At 34.2% G+C, this 21,979-nt stretch overlaps 1 protein-coding gene across 1 annotated transcript in view; it reads left to right on the top strand.

Annotated features, from left to right (window-relative positions):
- Positions 1–3,089: 3,089 nt before the first annotated feature.
- LOC132560159 (neuronal acetylcholine receptor subunit alpha-10-like) overlaps positions 3,090–21,979 on the top strand; it is a 34,320-nt gene continuing 15,430 nt past the window's right edge. Inside the window, exons 1-3 of the mRNA XM_060224811.1 lie at positions 3,090–3,180; positions 15,765–15,974; positions 19,671–19,852. Of these exons, the coding sequence (XP_060080794.1) occupies positions 15,908–15,974; positions 19,671–19,852 (249 nt within the window). The 5' untranslated portion in view covers positions 3,090–3,180; positions 15,765–15,907. The remainder of the gene's footprint in view (positions 3,181–15,764; positions 15,975–19,670; positions 19,853–21,979) is intronic.

Genomic DNA, 21,979 nt, shown 5'->3' with positions numbered 1-21,979 from the left:
ATTTTTCCGAAAGCATTATGTCCACTGAATCTAGATTTAAACTATGGAGAACACCCGTCATGCTAATATTGGATAATTAACCTTCATACTGGCGAACGAGTCACATCGTGCAAGAAATACATCTTCTCATATTTACGCGATCTCGCCTGCCATTATGTCTTCATCTTCATTATCTAAAGATGGGAAAGATCGGTCAAGCCATCATTTCGGTAAATGTCCGTTAGTAATCAGTGAGATCAGTATTTGTTGTGACACCATGCCTGAAAGCATGTGAATTCGTCGATGTTCCCCACAATATTACTCATAAAAGCTCCAAAATGTACAACAATAACATTCTTATCATTTGCATTGAAAACAAAAGGTTACGTTTTGCTACAGGTGGTGAAACGGAATGCAATCGAAACTTATTACCTTTGCTACTTTCTTAAATGTTGTTTCTGCCTTAAAACATTGATTGTGTGTGTCATTTAACCCGTACTATGTTTTCTACTTACGATTTCACATGCGTGTCTTTTATCAAATAAATTTACAATGGATTAATCCTTCTAGTGAAGATGGATATACAGACGATGTAGCAAGTTTGATGTATAGTGTATGTTCTGACTTTCAAGGTTGATAATTCTAAAAAAGTAAAAATCTAATTTCAAACTAGGAATATAAATCTAAAAAGAAAATAGATAAATAAGAATGCAACAAACATGTTTTAAATCATATATAATTCGCACGAGCATCCCCTAAAGAATTTCTTGTCATGTCGTTTTGCAATATAAACAAAAACACGAAACATAAACTAAAATTATTTAGCGAGAGGGAATTCAAAACAAAGTATGTGGTAGGCATACATGTCTTCGATCATTGCAAAATATCTTTGTCCCCTTGCTTTAGAGTATTACTGTTTATTTTGGATTTACTTTCAAAGATTTATTGAATTTGACAAATGAAAAGGTACACTTGAGAGTGCACGACGTTTTAAGTTGATAAGATTATGGAGAAGTTCCAATGTCGTCACATGGGATGATATTTCATTTCGCTGTACGATATTAAGTTTGACGTGTTTGATGCCAGTCAGCATGCCTTGTAGTTCCGTTGATGATAACCGTGTTTAGAAACTTGGCATTAGTTTCTTGGATTGATTCAAAATATGTATTTCAGGTGTTTTGGATATAGCAAATGTCGTTTTCCGCGGTTTTGTTGTCTTTGTACTTTTTCATCTTTATCCCCATACGTATTTTGTGCGTAGTTTGCCCTATTTGCGTTTAAGTGAGGTGAAAGTCGTGGGGTAGATAGCTTCAAGTACAATATTTGATTTAGTTAACAGTCTATCCACGATTTTTTACAATGTATTGTCTAATCATTGTAACTGTCTGTGCATGATTCTATACAATGTATTGTCTGATCATTGTAACTGTCGTTCTATGATTATATACAATGTATTGTCTGATCATTGTAACTGTCTGCCCATGATTATATACAATGTATTGTCTGATCATTGTAACTGTCTGTCCATGATTATATACAATGTATTGTCTGATCATTGTAACTGTCTGTCCATGATTATATACAATGTATTGTCTGATCATTGTAACTGTCTGTCCATGATTATATACAATGTATTGTCTGATCATTGTAACTGTCTGTCCATGATTATATACAATGTATTGTCTGATCATTGTAACTGTCTGTCCATGATTATATACAATGTATTGTCCGATCATTGTAACTGTCTGTCCATGATTATATACAATGTATTGTCTGATCATTGTAACTGTCTGTCCTTGATTATATACAATGTATTGTCTGATCATTGTAACTGTCTGTCCTTGATTATATACAATGTATTGTCTGATCATTGTAACCGTCTGTCCTTGATTATATACAATGTATTGTCTGATCAATGTAACTATCTATCCTTGATTATATACAGTGTATTGTCTGATCACTGTAACTGTCGATCCATGATTATATACAATGTATTGTCTGATTACTGTAACTATCTGCCCATGATTATATACAATGTATTGTCCGATCATTGTAACTGTCTGCCCATGATTATATACAATGTATTGTCTGATCATTGTAACTGTCTGTCCATGATTATATACAATGTATTGTCTGATCATTGTAACTGTCTGTCCATGATTATATACAATGTATTGTCTGATCACTGTAACTGTCTGCCCATGATTATATACAATGTATTGTCCGATCATTGTAACTGTCTGCCCATGATTATATACAATGTATTGTCTGATCATTGTAACTGTCTGTCCATGATTATATACAATGTATTGTCTGATCATTGTAACTGTCTGTCCATGATTATATACAATGTATTGTCTGATCATTGTAACTGTCTGTCCATGATTATATACAATGTATTGTCTGATCATTGTATCTGTCTGTCCATGATTATATACAATGTATTGTCTGATCATTTTAACTGTCTGCCCATGATTATATACAATGTATTGTCTGATCATTGTAACTGTCTGTCCATGATTATATACATGATTATATACAATGTATTGTCTGATCATTGTAACTGTCTGTCCATGATTATATACAATGTATTGTCTGATCATTGTATGTATTGTCTGATCATTGTAACTGTCTGTCAATAATTATATACAATGTATTGTCTGATCATTGTAACTGTCTGTCCATGATTATATACAATGTATTGTCTGATCATTGTAACTGTCTGTCCATGATTATATACAATGTATTGTCTGATCATTGTAACTGTCTGTCAAAAATTATATACAATGTATTGTCTGATCATTGTAACTGTCTGTCAAAAATTATATACAATGTATTGTCTGATCATTGTAACTGTCTGTCAAAAATTATATACAATGTACTTTTTTATCGTTTATTTGTAGTTATAGAAACTTAGTTGATACATTTTGTCCAACTTTCCTTTTACAATAAAGACGAACAAAATGAGTAATCCTCGTCTAAACAAATCGATTGTGTGTGTATTCCCCTCAGTGATAGCGTCTAATGGTTGGGATTACTGTTGACGCGATGTCACAGGAGACCGCACATTATTTACTACTCTACACGTTCTCAACACTGGAATCTTACTGTAACTACCAAGTACCAAGGCAGAACAAGAACATGATTTCATAACGGATCATGATGGTTTATGTATTCTAGGAAGAAAACTATGCTATCAAGGTAAGACGTATGATATATTTGGTAGAATGTTGTCTGATTTTGACAATATGTTCCTTCGGTCGAACACAACAGTTCTGCAGCTTTTCTGTCGATCGTTAGATGTTTGTACGAGCGTGTACTGTTGATCTGAAAAAGTCATCGATAGATCAGGGTTACACAAATGATATGAATAATGGGGAAAGCTTATAACGTTTCAGTGTATTGTATCAATCTTCATTCCTGTAATCACCATTTTAATTATTTCACTCCTTGTACAATAGATATTTATATTCTAATATCATATAATGTTGATGTCACTCAATATAAAGAATAAAAAGATGGCGATTATTTAGTTTGGCTTGAAATCAAATGAAATTTTCAGCATTCCTAAGGGCATAGTTGTCACATCGTAATATATATTATTATCGCTTCAAGCAAGGAGCTCTTAATTATCGTCTTCCGGTGTTTAATAAGCTGCTGCAGTGTTCTTTAATTGCAAATGGTAATTATCCGTAAACAATTACGTAAAAGGTTAAATTTATTGACAAAATAATTGTGAAAGATGCTTCCTAACAAAGAACAGCGTAGATTATTATCAACGTGGTGGAACACGTGACTTGACGTTAATGTTTAAGTCAGATAAGGTTAGTGTGACGATAAACGTGAGTAGTATTCATGTGCAGTTATGTTAATATTATTAATAACGTAAGATGACATAAACGTGGTTTTGCACGTGAAGTGAAGTTAACGTGGTTGTACATGTGACGTGAATATAACTTGGTTAAAAACGTGACGTGAAGATAATGTAGCTATAACACGTGAATAGAAGGTTGTGTGAGGTAGTGTTAACGTTGTATAACATGTGCAGTGTGGTTAACATGGTTATGCACGTACAGTGATTTTATAATTGTTCTTCATGAAATCTTAATGTCATTATACACATAAGCTGATCTTGTCTGTAACTTGGTTTACGTGTAAAGCGATATTGACGTGGTTTTCATGTGGAGTGATGTTTAGGTGATTTTATACGTTACGTCAGGTGATGTTGAAATGATCATGCCTTTGAGTAGATCTAACAGGTGTCGTGGTTTACACGTGAGGTGATGTTGAAATAATCATGCCTTTGAAATGATCTAATAGGTGTCGTGGTTTACACGTGAGGTGATGTTTACGTGGTGATTCACTTGAGGTGATCCAGCATGTACCGTGGTTTACACGTGAGGTGATGTCATACACTTAAGGTGATCTAACAGCTACCGTGGTTTATTCTTGAGGTGATATTAACGTGGTTACACACATTTGATGATCCAACATGTACCGTGGTTAACAGGTGAGGTGATATTATCCTGGTCATACATTTTAGATGATCTAACAGGTACCGTGGTTTACACGTGAGGTGATGTTAACGTGATCATACATTTTAGATGATCTAACAGGTACCGTGGTTTACACGTGAGGTGATGTTAACGTGATCATACATTTTAGATGATCTAACAGGTACCGTTGTTTACATGAGAGGTGATGTTAACGTGATCATACATTTTAGATGATCTAACAGGTACCATGGTTTACATGAGAGGTGATATTAACGTAGTCATACGTTATCTATGTGTAAATCATTCTTTTGTTCATCCCCCCCCCCCCCTGATTTTATAGAATTTGAGTTTGAATTAATATTATGTTGTCATGTTGGTATTTCCTTGATGTCAAATGTGATTTTAAACCTAAAGTGAAAATGGTTTCGCATGTGAGACAATGTTAATATGATTTTTCTCGTGAAATTGTACTAAATGATTATGCGGGTTTAACATATAAATAACATTGTTTTACACATAAGACGATGTTGCCTTGGTTTTACACGTAATGTTAGGTATAACGTGAATTTGAGTGTAAGTGGATATTAACGTGTTGATACACGTAACATCATGTTAATTGTACATGTGACGTGTTATGCACGTGACGTGATTTCAACATGGCTTAAAATGAGTGATGCTCTTATCGCAGTTTTAAATATTAGGTGATGTTAACGAGATCGTACATGAAAAACGATTACATGTCACGTTCTTTTACACGTGATGTGAAGTTAGTGTGAATTTACACATGAAGTGAGACAATGTTAGCTTGCTTTTACACGTGAAATGATTCTAATTGACAAAGCGGATGATATAACATACAATGTGGGTTAACATGTGAGGGTATGTTAATATAGGTTTACACGTGATGTGATTGGTACGTGTTTACACGTGTTAAACATGAGAGTTGACCTTGACATTAGATTACTATCCCTACCTCTTTTTCGTGTTTGAAACAAACAGTTTCTATTTGCATAGGGTTATATTTATTGAATAACAAACAATTCCCTAGAATTTTAAAGAGACACTAAAATTAGAATATTGCATCCGATGGAAGAATAAGAATGATTCGGAAATGCTGGCAGATTGGCCTCTATGAAGGTTTTTTCTGCTTTCTATTCCGATGTACCGTCATAAAACACATCATTTCCGCTTTGAGTAATCGATCTTTAATGAGATCGTTGCATTGAAGGATTGTTATATGTATTTGCAAAACTTCTCAGACGTAAATTGCAAAACAGTTAAGTTAGGGTAAATTTTAGGTAATAGGTAGAGCTCTCTTTCACTACAGTACGTGTTTAAGCTTTTGATTTTGCTACCCATATAAACTGGTTTATAAATACATTTAACTGTTCTTCAAAGGAATGAAGGCCTTTGCATTCAACTAGTATGATAATCGAAATCTCTCGAATTATATCTGATTCGCGTGTGTCGCTGGAAAGAAATCCTCACAACAGAACGCATTATTTTTTTTCAGTGTATGTTTTATATATTATCAGCCATTTCCAGTTTATTATGTAATTTAGTATGCCGTTTTATTTTTAAAGCCTTATGGTAATACATGCAGTGTTTCATATAAGAATTACGATGTGATATAACATTTGTCTAGTGTATACAGTTTGGAGTTTTATAGCGAAATTGATACCACATTTACGTTCTATGCGAGTCAGCCATCTTGGATTGCTGAATAAAACTACTATAAAAAAAATCGATAGGATTGAGTCGTGAATATTTAATTGTTCAATAGCTATTCTTCAGAGAATGAAAAAAAACCATTCCAATGTACCTGCTACATGACGGAGATGTAGTTAATAAAACGCAAAATCTTACTCAAATATCTCAGTTAAAGATGTCTTTTGTCTGGTCCTATCCTTAACGAACTTAGAATTGCACAACACCAAGATAAAGGACGTCATAAAAGCCTCTTTGTTAATGACTTGCCCAGCCATTGCTAATGATCCAGATATCCTGCGAATACTAAAAACCGCGCAAATTACGGGCAAAAACACTCTAAAGAGAGTTTCTTGTAGTAAAGTTGATATCTGTGCACTGCTACAGGTTTCAAAATAAGTAATAAAGAATTCTATTTTCTTAACTATTCTTATATTTTCTTGAGAACAACAAGTATACCTTGACATTTTCTGAGCGGTGATTTTAGTTATCTAAGATACTTAAATATTTCAAATATGACTTAACAAATCTTAATGCAACGGTGCCAGATACCGAAACGGATACTTTATTTTACTGTCATTGGCTTGCACTTGCATATTGTGCACCTTGTAAAATAAATCAGGTTTTACAATGTAAGTAATCTCGCCGAATGGTATCGCCTGTCAATGATGGTGTCGATATTTATAATCTTGTTTTTCGATCTGTTGGCTCATTAGCTAGGTTGCTCTGAGCACAATGTACCTTTATGTGTACTGTATACTAGGCTTTCTTTTTCTCTTCATTTTATCATCTTACAACAAATAGCAGTTGACATTTTAGAAAAAGGAATACTAGGTACACTATTCTCTCGACGGTATGTTCACACAGAGCTCAGTAAATGATCAGCTTTATTTCATCACTAAGCGATTCACCGTGTATACAAGCATTGCCTTTTATTGTGATCTGCCCCTATGGGTGCCTTTTTTTCAACGGAGGAAAGCAAACACAAAATTCGGAGAACATATCTTACATGTGTACTCCCAATGCAAATTTTGTTATCAGCATGTTCTCGTTTCTTCTACTTCTTTATGAAACTTTCACATGTTCACATTCAGTCTAGTCTTTTGTTGCTTCACGTCCTGTTGACACTCGGGGACAATTGAAGTTTGCCACAGTTAGGTTTATGTGGTGGACTAAAGCCGGAATTCCCTGATAAAAAATCTGGAAACACTCCTACAAATTATCAGTAATGCTAACGAGGTCAGATGCTTCACTCGACCATCGTAAATATATCTGAAATACAAACCTTTTCTGGAGAACTTTATTTTTGTCAGTTATCTGTAAAATGTTTCGAATATACTTATTCTTTTCGTCGATAAAATAAAAACCTGTATTATTATGATATCAATTGGTACTGCCCTTAAATCGTCCGATCATCATATAAATACTTTTCCACATTAAACATACTGCAAAAGAACATTGAATGCAAAATATGGTAGAAACGTAGAATGATAATGATTTACAATTTGGCTTATGTAACTTGAAACAAGACATATCCCTCACAGATTTAGGAAGGAGAAAACAGAAAACCATAAAATAAACGTTATTTTTCGTAGTATTATACTAACACCGAAATAAAATGACAGCGTTTATTACATATTTATGAATGAGAATTGTCAAATTTTGTAATTTTAGTTGACCGTTGTTTAAATGGCAAGTGGAATCGATGAAGCATTAGGTGCTTACCTCCAAAACACCTTGCCCCACTTGTATAACATATCTCAATTTCAGATTTCCTCAAGCCCAGATTTTCCTCAGCTAATATCTCCTTGAAAATATCTTGTTTGAAAATTCCTCAAGGAATTTCAGGACATCCTAGCCGATGACTTCCTCCTGTTCCTTGAGAACATTTTATACAAGCCGTTTTTGAGGAGATATCAGCTGAGGAAAATCTCGACTTGAGGAAATCTCAAGTTAAGATGTTTTATACAAGTGGGGCCTGGTCTTATTCTGATTTTTTCCAGTCGTGTAAATCTTTCTTTTGTTTATATTTTTCCCTAACTTCATTGAATTCAATTTTTGAAAGAAAAGTCTGTTGGCTGTTTTATTTATCGACGTTTGAAATTTTTGTATATTTTGTGTAATATGAAAAATAATTGAAATTGTAAGAATTGTTATTCAGTGTTGACCTTAGATGTTGGCAAAATATTCATTAACATCTTCTGGATCTCTTTTTGCCTATGTTTGTAACAAAAATCGTTGTCGTGTTACTAACAATTAAGATGTCTTGTGCAGTGATAGTGATGAGGTTTTAACAGCAAGCAGGCCTGTCTCTGTCTATGTTTTTATTTGAAACTTCCTTAGTATGGATCATAAAATCAACTAAATTGAACTGTATGTGTGAAAGCCCTAATCAACCACGTGAATAGCCTAAACTTGCTTAACATTAAACATGTTAATGTTTCATTCAATGCCAAGCTTAAAGCAACGCTTAAATTGAAATCGAGCTGTGAATTTCATGACAATTCACTTTTGCATCCGAGTAATGTTTCGTTATACTTTCTGAAATTTTACCTGTTTCAAAGACACACAAGAAAAAGCGTTTTTCAGTAGAAAGCATCACATAGTTGTTTCGTGTTCTGCGACTCATCAGTGATATGCTAAGGTCCTAAATTGTTCAAATCTGGGGTAAAAACACCTGTCATGTGACAAGATATCGAAAACCAACAGCACAGGCTCTTTAAAGATTCTGGTTGATAAAGATTATTGAGAAGCTCTACTGTCGTCATAGTTATCTTATCACCGAATATTCTATTTCCTTGTGCAATATTCTTGTAAGCACGTGCTAATATTACTTCCTTCGAAAAACCAATAACCAAAATTTGTGTTTCGGTTGTCATCGCCTACTCTTTAGGACCGCCAGATCTCATTCTTCATTTAAAAGTAAAAAAAAAAAATAAAAATAAATTGTTCATATTTTGATCGAGTTTCATCAAATTTGATTTTGAATGAATATTCTGTTGACATGTCTGTATATTCTTTGTTGTTTTATTATTTCAACAATGTAAATATATGAATAATGATATTAATACATAATACAGTGTATCGATCGCCGGCGAATTGTATGGAATTTTGTGGTTTTAGTGCAGTGTATATGCATAATTGACAAAAGGGTTAAAAACCCATAAAATGTATATGTTGTGAACGTTCAAACATGAAACCGCTAGACAAAGTGTAACACAGTACATTGCATCCTCTATATGTCAGCTTTTACGTTCATGTTAACGGTTTTAATGCTTGTATCACAGCTAGATGTAAAATGCATTTTCAACTTGTCCACGTTCTTTCAGCTAGTGTCAGGGAAATTGTTGATATTCCCAACACATTATTTGATATGCTCTTGAAGGACAGTGTTGAAATTTAAACATGTTTGTGTCTCAGATTCAGGATGATCAATACTTGACAACATAATTCATGTAGCATTCCACTATTTGATATCTTGATGTAATTACAGTTGTATTACGTATAATACAAAATTACGCAACGAACGCAAGCAAAAACAAAAACAATTCGAAATATGACAGAAAGAGAGAGAGGGAGATCCACATAAGGTTTCTGCGAAAAATAAACAACCACATTTTTTTGTGTGTTTATATACTCTATACATGAATATCAACATTTGATAACTCTAGAAAGGAAGTCAAAAACTCAAAAATTGTTAAACAGTCTGAATATTGACCCATCAAAGACTTATACACATAATCGATAAATACATTATGAGCAAAGTCAAATCAAGTCGTATGTTCTGGAAAAAGGTCAGTCTCATCTACCTCATATGTCACATCAATCTAGGTTATATAAATCAACTCACCAGTCGCACATACATTATCGTATAGATGTATAGTAGCACAAGAAACATTACACTCTCCAACGAGATGACGACCATAAAGCTCGCTTTCGTTGACCTGCATCTCTTTAACCTCTTTGTGATCAGCTGTCGATATTATGTACTGTGATGTTGTGAACCGGGCTTAGAATATCACATCCACCATTAATTTATTTTGAAGACCTTTATTCTATCTGGTTATCGCTAAAACTTAATAACTTAACCAATAGATTACCATACAATAACGCAAAATACAATTGTATAACACATACGATGAAACTTGCTTCTATATGGTAACATTAAAGTTAAAGGATTAAACCAAGGACGCCAGAGTAAAAAGCACCTTTCATTACAATAGAAGTAAAACATTAGAGCCAAACAATGACATAAACTGCATCATACAGTTGTTATATTCTTCTAGGACTCAATATGAAATGAAATAAAGTAATAACTCTTTCTATACTTCTATATGATACCGTTAAAATTTAAAAGTTAAACCACAGACACAGGAGTGAATAGCACATTTCAGCACAATTGATTTAATACATCAGAGACAAATTATGAGTTAAACTGCATCATACAGCTATTTCCTCTTTCTAAGCCTTATCCGTGATGCCTAAGGCTCTAAGTTGTAATACTGCGAGGCGACCTGGGAAGATCCATAGTGATGGAAGGAAAATTCAAAATCTAGATAGGGATGTGGACTGGCCCCAATAATTTATCTATTGCCACACATATCTGATTTCAGATCAGCTTCGAGTATAAGTGTTTATTCCTAACTGTGCCACTATTCGAATGAAAGTCACGGCCATCTCGTCCAGATGGAATTGCATTGAACTTTTCAAAAAAAATTAACACAAGTTTATTTTCATCCGAAGTCTGGAATAATGCCGCTCTTTTTGTAATCACTAAACTTTATTTATCCCTGAAGCGATAGATAAACCAGGCATTCTATTTGTGTTTAACACAACGTGGAAATGTTTCCCAGCTTTATTGACGTTTGATGACGTTCCCGTGGCATGCATACATTACCTTGCAGCTGTAGTCACAAGCTTGATTGTATATAGAAAGCGCTTACAATATCCCCATGGAGTCTGCTACATACTTTCAATGAAATCTTGATCTGCAGTACCTGACCTTGAGACATCATGGTTTAATATTTTTCTATCGGTTGTATGCGTTTTAACATTATTTATTGTTTTAATATACTAGTCTTAAAGCCATTCCACACGCTTGTCTCAATTGCAGTTTTTTTTGACGGACCGAACGTAAATATGTGGAGCATTGTTATAAGCACAAAATATTTATTTTTTTTTTAAATTTGGGCATCGGTCATGACCAATATGTCCCTAATTTGAAAAATCATCTATTTACAGTTTAAACGCTATTTTGTAAGAACATCACACTGAAAACAGATATATGGGTTTTCTTCTAAAGTAATGGATACAGTGTGCCGATATGTTATGTGAACTATGTTAAGCTGATTCACGAATGTTTACAAATATGTATACTGCGTGAAAAAAGCTAGATATCTATTGACAATGTCTTTGATGAGTTCGATGAAAGCGCATATATGAATGGGAGCAACCTTCTTTCGTGAGCAAAATATTTTTAATTTTTAGAAGAAGTAGAGTGATTAAACCTCATATCATGTATTGAATTTAGAATTAAGATCTAAAGACGATCTGTTATAAAGATAAAAACAAGAATAGAATTAACATCCATCTTGCTTGTTATTTAATCCACAAAATGATGAAATGAAATTGCTCACGGATAGCTTCATGACACAGAATTTCAAACGAACCGATTTGAGACCAGGACATATTTTATGCGATTCCTTTTTCACGATATCTAACGTAACGATTGTTGATTTCTTTAAATGCGGAATATGTTACTGTTATTGGCAAATAATTATAAAAACAAGCGAAATTGCATAATCATTTCAACTATTATAACTTATCATATATTCAAAAGTATTTTGATTGGATAGAATTTTGTGCCTATCTCTTAGTAATCACCCTCGTTAAGGCCCCTATTCGGAGAAATATTCATGCATACTCTCCCCCTTTATTTCTACTTGTCTTGTTTCAAACTGAGGGCAAACGTGTTTTTAAGACCGCAAAGATGATTAGGGTATGATATGACATTGAAACTTGTAACGCTTGTAGGTGTATACAGCTCTGGAATTAAAATCTATTATAACACCACGCAAATGTGACACGGTTCTGCAAAACGATTTCTTTTCGAAGTGGTATTTTATTATTTCCGAAACCAAGCGATAATTGGTGCGTAGGTAGAATATAAACGCATGTGAAAGTTGTTAATTTGTGTCTGTTATGCATATAGAGACGCAAATACGAAAGAAAATCCAATCAAAATAAAATAAAATTGGCGGGAAGATTTTAGACACCTACAAGACGGCGATATATGCTTACAGTGTAATTTTCACTCAATACATTAAATGAAACGGAAAAGGGTAAAATACACATTAGCGTTCCCCGCAAGTATTAAGTCACGCGCACATGGTCATGATAATTCGTTGTTTTGGGGTGCTAAAGTCGTTTCAACCTACCTAACATATTTTGTCAGGCGATAACGCGTCACGAAAAATTGTCCTTTTGGGGTTAGATAAAGGATGTTCGCAGCCATTTGTAAGTCAGAATGGTTCCGAAATATCGATCGTCGGGCATCTCGAGACACATAGTCCTAGTCGGCCTGTCGCTGGTGTGGACTGTTTTTGCTAATCCCCTAGATTTCTCGATTTAGCATTATTACAGTAAAGCTATCATTATTGCTGCTGTCTCCGATGACCTACCAACCATCTAGTTTGTCTTCGACGTCATTCAGTACAGTATAATAAAATTATTTACTATTATCATCATTATTTTATTAGGGAGAATTTTTGCTGATAAGAGACTATATAATAACACTATGAACATTTATTGTGGGGAATATACCGACTGCACGTCCCATTTCTTTAGGCACAACAGATATATGAAATATTGCATGACATAACGAACATCTCTAGGACATTTATCACCTACATCTTTGTATTCTGATGTTAACTGTTATCATTTCGACAGACTGGAAACAAAAGAATACGCAGAAAATTCAGCTTAGGTTGATAATTGGAACTGATGTTTCATATGTTTTTATTTTGTCTGAAAACTTTGTATGTACTGCATAGCAGAATTACATAAGACATAGCGAGTATGACTACAGTTATATCCGTTCGAATGTGCAATCCCTGATTTTATGAAATTGTAGACAATTTATAAAACGAAATCATATTGCAACAAATCTAAGCAATAATGTTAAGAGGAGAAAAACGGACACAAGTACAAATTTAGAATTAGATACGGTAGAGCCATAACATAAAACTTCATCATGAAGCTTTTTTCGTCCTCCTAGGACTCATGAACGATGATGAATGTCTCATTTTTTTAATCTAGGAGATGACTGAGAAAAATCCAAAGTGAGCGAAAGAAATTTTGGATTGTAAAATCTAGATGGGCTGATGCACTAGCCCTCATTTCAAATGCATGCATTCATGTATATGAAAATTTCAGAAAAAAGTCACGTATACGTGTATTTTCTGAATCGTGCCATTACTCGAATGAAGAGAATGCCTTGTGGGTTAGTGGATAAATGAACAAAGATGAAATATTCTTAAGTGTTAGGCAAGTTAAAACTTTGGACATTATGGTATGTAATATACAGATATGTTAATTTTGTGGTTCCTACTCAAACTGTCTGTTTAACAACTACCAATTACGTTGGACTGTATCATTAAGAAATGGAATCTATTTGGAATGATTTATATATAATCAACTTGACACATTTGATTTGGTAAACAATAAAGATGCACACGGTACATCAGTCTACACTTCCTCGTGTCAAACAATTTCCATGCCACCTTGCCGCAGCAACACGACTTTGAAAGGTAATTATAGAATCTCGAATAGCGTATCGAGTAACTTATCTTTTAATGCAATTAACAAAACGCTGTAAAATTGGAGTCTATACAGAACAAAATTTGATCGATAAGTATTGTATGGGATTTTCTTTAATTACTTCAGTGGTATAGGTCTTGTGCAGCACTGTTTCGCTTTTGGCAATTGTCATTACCTTTTATTGTAAATTTCGGGATCGGTCACAAACATGCAACTAAAATAATATCTCAGGTAAGAATCTTTTATCCGACCCCTAAAAACAGAAGAAAGAAACGTAAATGGTAAATGCAAAACCAACGCTGAGAAAACTTAAAACGACGGAAAATAACGTTTGAAAAATACAAATATTTTTAAAATGAACGTCATCAATATTCCGTTTATGGAATATATCTAAAAAAAAACTAAAAGAAATAGAGGCAAAAACAACGATGAACAAAAGAGCATGCTTAGCAGAGTAGACTCTCCCCGGTAACTGTATTACATCGTTACGCTTCCCTGCACTCCACGCTGACCTTCATTCAATGTCAGTTAATCATTTCTGATTTTTCGACCTTGTCGGAGTAACAAGGCCCTAGCACTGTAGCAAATTGAACAGTATCTCGTTCATCTGCACGAGAGCATGACTTGAGGCGCGTGCTGTGGCCATCGAACAAATATTACTATGGTGCTGGCCAGTGATTATATACAGGCTCAGTAATACGGCATGACGTTTATTGAGAAAGACGACGCTTATTTCGGTCTATTTTCAGCAGTAGTGTACAGCTTTATGGGATGTTTCTTTTCAATCTACTTCACAGAAATGCTTAATTCGGTGTTTGTGAATGTTTTAGGCATTGTCGGTCAAATGTTTCATGGATTTATTTCATAGAGTGTTTAGAATTTGTGTTGAACATTTGGACACCTTTTTGCTTGTTTACACTGTCAATACGTTAATTCAATTAACAGGATTTAGCACCAGAACACAGGGCACTTTGTAATATACGTTCCGTTGTTGTTTACCAAATAGAAAAAACACATTTACCTAATGATCCAGGAGGAGGAGAACTGCATGTTAAGGCGTGTATCACTATTTTTTTTTCAAAATTACATCATATGAAAATGGTGTTATCAATTAGAGCTGGTGAAAACAGCAAAGCCTGCGTTTAGCATAGTGTTCTCTGATCGCATTCATTAGCACACCGTGCCAAACAAGAGGTGAATTCACTGGGAGATGAGATGTTAGTATAAGCGTTGGCGGTAACATGTCCACACTGTATGATAAAGGAAGCTTTTTTAGAAGGATGGTTTGCTTTCTTTGTTTAAAATAACTTTCCTATTTAATCAGAAATAATAACGTGCATGTACAAATCGCAATACGGATTAAATCATGAAATTAATCGAAACACTACATCTGATGATTTAATGTCTTGTATTCGGCTTATACCTGAGTATAAGTCATACAAAACAGAGCTAAGTGATTGTTAAATGTATCAACATATAAACAGTACTTTGACAAGTAACGAGCAGGTACTACAAGTTTAAACTGAGAGAAGCAAGCAATATGAAAACAGATTGCCTCCTGTATGCTTTGTGTAGCTAAAACTGCAGCATTGATCAGTCTCTTATCAACGTGACTTGTAACAACACTGTTTAACACGTGATCTAGCTTCATTACCTGTATTGGATTGTTCAACACTACGCTGTGGTTGTCAACACATATTATTGTTGTTACTGCTTAAAGTATTGTTTGTGTAAACAGGATTGTTTTTGTGTGCTTTTTTAAAGGACTATGATGCGAACAACATGCAGCAAATGTTTGCCTATTTCGTGCAACTGAATGACTGGAAGAGATGAGAAGATAAACAGAACGGCATCAGTGCCCACTGAATATGATGCGGAAGTGACGTAGCAAGAAGGTCGGTGCGGACATGGCGAAACACACAACACGACAGGTGGCGGTACTTGTCGCAGTGTGTTTGTTGGCCGCAAAGTCAGGTAAGTTTGGTCAGGCTAATGGGACGTCTAAGCCGGTAAATCATTATATCTACATTTGCACTGAAGTGTTCCTGTGAAAACCAAGTAACTTCCGTTCTTTTTATCATACTATCAAACGCACACGAATCAAACGTGAAATTAATGTGAACAAAACTTAAGTCACATTTGACTCTCGTTGGTACGAGAAGTTATTGATAAGTACTGACTCCATTTACTTACATTAAAATTATCACATGAATCAACTTGTTAAACTACCATTGTTGTTTATGGTATTGAATGTGATTTTGTGTGCTTTAATTTATGTTTGTGAAACAAAATGACAGGCAATGTATGCATCGTCATAAGCAGTGAAAAGAATTAATATTTACATCAAAATTTCAACTTCACGGACCATTCTGTAATGTCAATGAGTGTCCGTATTCTGTACTACCGTGCACATGACTCTACACGTGGCACACCGTACCGCAGACATCGAAAGCAACACTATATTAGACTTCTTGACAATGTTGTGTCATATGACTGCACTGACCGCGTGGTCCTGGATACAGTAACACCAACGTTAATGCGTAATCGTAGCAAGAGACAGATACATTACAATAAATCTAGCTAATATACCATCAAATTTTAGATATAATGCATGATTTACAGAAAGCATTAGGTGTTCATAATGTTATATGTTATATTCGCGTCCTCTTTCCGTGTTGCGGAAACTTAATCTATGTTCAGATAATACTGTTTTGGTGACCTACAGAAACTAACTTGGAGATATTTTGAAATTATTTACGATGTGGTACAAATAAGTCTTTTTAAGTCCATACGGATATCTGCGATTTTCCTGCAACACGCCGATTTATGAAGGTTGAGTTTGCAAATAAGTGAGAAGATGATGCTACAGTGACACCGGTAATGTTTTACACTAGTAATCCCTCAAACCCAACATCCCACAATTTCAAAATGCAGTAATGATATCTATAATTCCTTAGAGTTATTCCAGATAATTGCATTCAAACTTCAAGTTTCTATCATAATTATTTTGCTTTTACCAAATAGGTAACACATAGAGAAATATAGATATCAGCATTAAACTAATGTGGTTCATGCTATTTCCTGTAATTCAATTGAGCGTTCAGCGCTTCTAATACGATTCGGAATGCATTTTGTACTGAAATACTGTTGCTTCGGCTTCAGGATAAGACTCAGTATCTTGTGCTACCTGCAACTTTTTTAAAATACTTTTTTTTTAATTCTGTTGTCGCTAAGTGCGCCGAGCTTGAAATCAGACAGGGGAGAGTAGTTTAATAAAGATAAAATTAATGTTCCTTTTCAATTTATGGGCTCTATTAGACGATAAGGCTAAACAATTTTTTTAAATGGTATGCTTTCAATGAAATAAATAAAACTTTATCTAGCACCATAAAAATACTTCAACCTTTTTTTACAGATAGTACATTTACATTGTTGGAGTACTCACGCAGGTTAAGTAGAATACGGTTGTTTCGTGTCAGTAGTCCTATGAAAAAGAACGTAATATTATTTCAAGACTTTCCGCCAATACATATTTGTCAACAAGTAAACAAAATGAAGTTGTTTTAACCACAACAAAAAAAGAATATAATCCAAATTTGTAATTTGCTATTTCAATTCAAAGGTATTTGTAATATTTATGTTTAGCCTACACAGTATGACGTCAGAATTTTTTTCTAAAACCTTTTGCGGCAGGATATTGCCAATAAAATGACGCGGAGTCAAACTGAAATTGTACTAAAGTAGACATTAGTGACGGCGGTGCCTGTGTGACTCGGTCAGATTTACCAGGAAGTTGTCGGTATCTGACGCTCTCATTTTGTTTGTGAACATATTTAAAGTCAAAAAGTGTTTTTTTTTTCCTATTTCCAGACAATCGGACATTTTACGATTTAGCAGAATTTCTCACAAATCGTTATATTTACTTATGTCGGGTGATAATTAGTACAATGTACTCGCTGATATGCCACAAGAACCACACACTTGTTTACGTTATATGCATAAAAGGATTGCAAACACTGTCCCAGAGCAAGTCGATGCCAAAAAGTATTAGCTGTCGTTAAACCCTTTCTTTATTAAAATGCCGTTATACTTAATTCATAAATCTGATGTTTTTGTTTGAAAATATATACCTTGCAATCTTCATCGGCGTTTGAACTACGAATTTGTGCAAAAATCTGTGCATTGATGTGTTGACTTAAAAGGAGATGGCTTTATAACAGCACGTGCTCCTCTGATTCTATGTTCGAAAATTTTATCAGTTCTGGATTATAAAACGCCTCGTCTCTTTGATTTTTGTTTCTTAACAATATCCCAAAAGTTACGGAAATAGGAATTCTCTAGGTGGAAACCGTACTATTATATCTACGAAAGGAGTTGTTTATTGTTCAACAATTTGGTTGAGGCCTTTTTATGAATGGTTATATATTTCTTGATTAAAACATTACCAAAGTTCCTTCAAGTTGAAGACTTAGCGCCAGTACTCTATTGTACCACATAGCAAGAAATGTCTGGACAGCCATCATCGTCCTTTGTAAAACGAGTATGACTGGAAATAACTTTGTCATAGTTTCGTTAGAAAACATTTTTGATAATGTCGTACAATAATCACTTGAAAATGCACGCCCATTTAAATAGTAAATAACATATTATGGCATTAGTTATTTGTCTGCTTAAGATCTGTACTCTCAATAAAAACAGATGAAATGTCACCGTTTTCCCATCAAATACATGTACCATTTACATGGTTTATTCATTTAAAATATGCGTTGGTACGAGACAGTGAGACCTTACAACACGGAAATATACAAATTGGCTTATGCATACACACAAATTCGAATAAGACGAATTCATATCCATATCTTTGCTTTTATAATTAGCTTTATTGAAAAATAAAGAAAAAACAAACAAACAGAAAATAGATATATGTATTAACAGTTGTGTCTTTCAAAACGCTTGTCTGTTGTATTTTCTGAATTTTATAGACCTGTAGTTTGCGGGACGATATTGAGTAAAGCGTCTGTTTCAGCTTAATAACAAATCTCTCCGCTCCCACACGATCATGCTCTTACACATCTGGGCGTTAGATATATGTATGTTCTGTGGAAAAGAAATACCGAACATGTGGAAAAATCAAACATATTCCTATAAATCAAGTTTTTGATCGACTCTTCAGAAATAGAACATGGGAACATAAATTCTGAATAAGCACCATTTTACTAGATGTTAAGGAGCCTGTACATCAAATAAATGTCACATATTACGGTACGAAGATAAGACATAGAATCCTTGCATTTTGAAGTTGTACTTTTAGAATCTAGCATTAATCATCACCATGCACTGTTGTGCGCTTGTCTATTTCTCATCAGTGTTTTCATTATCTTATTTCATTTATGAAAAAAGTATCCTTCATGGAGTCATTAAATCCGTAAAATTATTATTTAATTATTTTACATTAAGAAAATTATCGTACAATACAGTTCTTTGAGTAATAAAAATCTATTGCGTTTATTCCTAATTTGATTTACGATAATACGCCATGTCCATTAGGTTGCCGCCTAATTGCCTTTCAGGAACAAATGGCGAACGTTAACAAACGGACCAGAGGCGTCCAGACAAACTCGTGTTTTGTGTAAATAAATATCGGATTCTGTCCATACATTTATTTTTCAGCTCACACGAAGAACGAGACTATGGAATCTTGCCTGAAGGAAACAAACCCCCGACTGACCGATGAACAAAGACTTCTAATGATCCTGATGAGGTCTTATAATAACAAAACACGACCCGTCTATAATGCGTCACATCCGGTTAACGTCAAGATCGGACTTACCATCACACAGATATTTGATGTCGTAAGTTTTCTATTTTCATTTTGCTTTTTGACATCCCATTTACTCAGTGATGATTTGGACTGTATTCACAGGAGTATATGTTCATCCTCTGATATGAGGTCATTCTGTTTATCTGTCACCTAACTTGTATTCATATTAACAATAGACACAATTTGACGATCCTTCAGCGGTCAAATAAGGGCTGCTGGCATAAGATATTTCATATTCAGTTTTATTGTGAAATAGAAAAAATATATGCAGTCGAACCTCATTATCTCGAAGTCAGCGAGACAATGGGAAAACTTCGAGTTATCCAAGCATTCGATTCATTTGAGCTTGAATATTCAGTGTGAAACCATAAGATGCTTCGAAATAAACAGTGTCTTCGAGAAATAGAGTTCGCTAAAACGAGGTTATATTGTAATCTAAATCGAAATAATAAAAAGAGATATTGGAGTTATTCAAACTCTAAAATACTTTAAATCTAATAGTATTCAACATTGTTTAATGTACAGATTTGAGTTGCACGTAAAAAAATTCTTCCAATACGATAGCAGAGTTATGATAATTACATAAACGAGAACAAATCAGAAGAAGGAGTGACTTCAAAATTATGTAGTCTCGTTTTCTGGACAAAGTTTATGATGTGATTTTGTTATGTCTAAACGCGTTATACCATGATCTGGTAGACAACTCCATTGGTCAACAACACACACGATCTTATAAATATGGCTGCGACGAAATCATACGTTCCTTTCCCGTATCCGTTAGGATAATTTCATCATCTTCTGTTCTAGGTTATTTTAATATATACTAATTGTTGTAGATATAGCTATCACTGCTTTGAAACACGGATTTGAAATGATCGAACACGCATTGCTATCATGGTATTAACATAGTAACTGAAACCGGAATTACAAAAACGCCGCTCTGTGTTTGACCAGACTCTTGAATGACGAAGTGATCGGGAGGAAGCGGAACTGTGAAAGAGGCTGAAAAACTATGACGAAAACTCCCGAATCCCTTCCGATCGATAATCGTCGTTCATCAGTACTCGGTCCTGTAAGAAAGCACCTTTTCTTAAATTAGATAATCATATTGCAAGGCATTCAACAAACTGTATTATTTCATTTTTTTTCAGTTTGAGAATTTAATCGATGAAATCTAATTGTTCAATAGTATCATATCAGTATGAAACTCTGATATCATGTTGAAACCAATATCTACAACACGCAAAAAGCAACAAATGTTATTTGTGAATTTTGCCTCATATATTTAATGAACACTAAATTGCGAATTCATCGTAAAAAGAACCCACTAACCGTATGGATTATAACATTTTCCACAAATTAGCCTCCATTATTAAAGCATTTGACTTGTTTGATCATTTCTTTGTGGGTTATCCTATCTTTAGTTCATTCTTCATGAAGGGCCCATGAGACTGGTTTAAAATCAGCCGACATACTCTTCTAATACTTGCCGCCTGTGGGTATAATAGTCTGTTGTTACATATTAATAATGTACTTTTTACGACGAAATAAAAGAAAACGTTATTACATTAACTATACATAAATAAGATGAAACGATATATATTGCGGTTTTTACATCTTGGTCTAAATCATCACTGACGCGTTCTCCCTTGGAAGACCTTCTCGTCTAAATCAAATTACAGTGGATACCCATCCATGCTGTGGGAAACTTCATTCTCGCTTTCTCTGTAACATACGGCGAGATATAATACATACTGTGGGCCAATTTCTTGTGTTTATGGTAGTCACAGTTTATTTGTGTGATCTACTTTAGCAATCTGAAACCAAACCTTCGTGCACTTTTGTATTTCACTACCACCTTTGCTGTCAGAAATATGTTTTGAATTCCCAAACATCAACAACTAGTTACTAATTTTACTCTCTATGACGTAGTCAAAGATTCTGTGAGATATGTAGTCTTCCAACAAATGGTCCAATCATAATGCCAGACTTTTTTTCTTCCCAGTTCAATAATATTCACGTTATAAGATATGGACATATAGATGACTTTTTTTTCACTTTTTAAGAAGCTTGTACATTTCAACACATCTTTTTTTTATTTACTTTAAACATTTGATAGATGTTTTCTCAATTATTCTATTGTTTAGATGTAGTGTGA

This window comes from Ylistrum balloti, unplaced genomic scaffold, assembly GCF_031769215.1.
Source record: "Ylistrum balloti isolate Yb309-2 unplaced genomic scaffold, AGI_CSIRO_Ybal_v1 Utg371024, whole genome shotgun sequence".
Classification (NCBI taxonomy): Eukaryota; Metazoa; Mollusca; class Bivalvia; order Pectinida; family Pectinidae; genus Ylistrum; species Ylistrum balloti.
The sequence above is the reverse complement of the archived record's forward strand: the minus strand, read 5'-3'. Positions and strand labels throughout refer to the sequence as shown.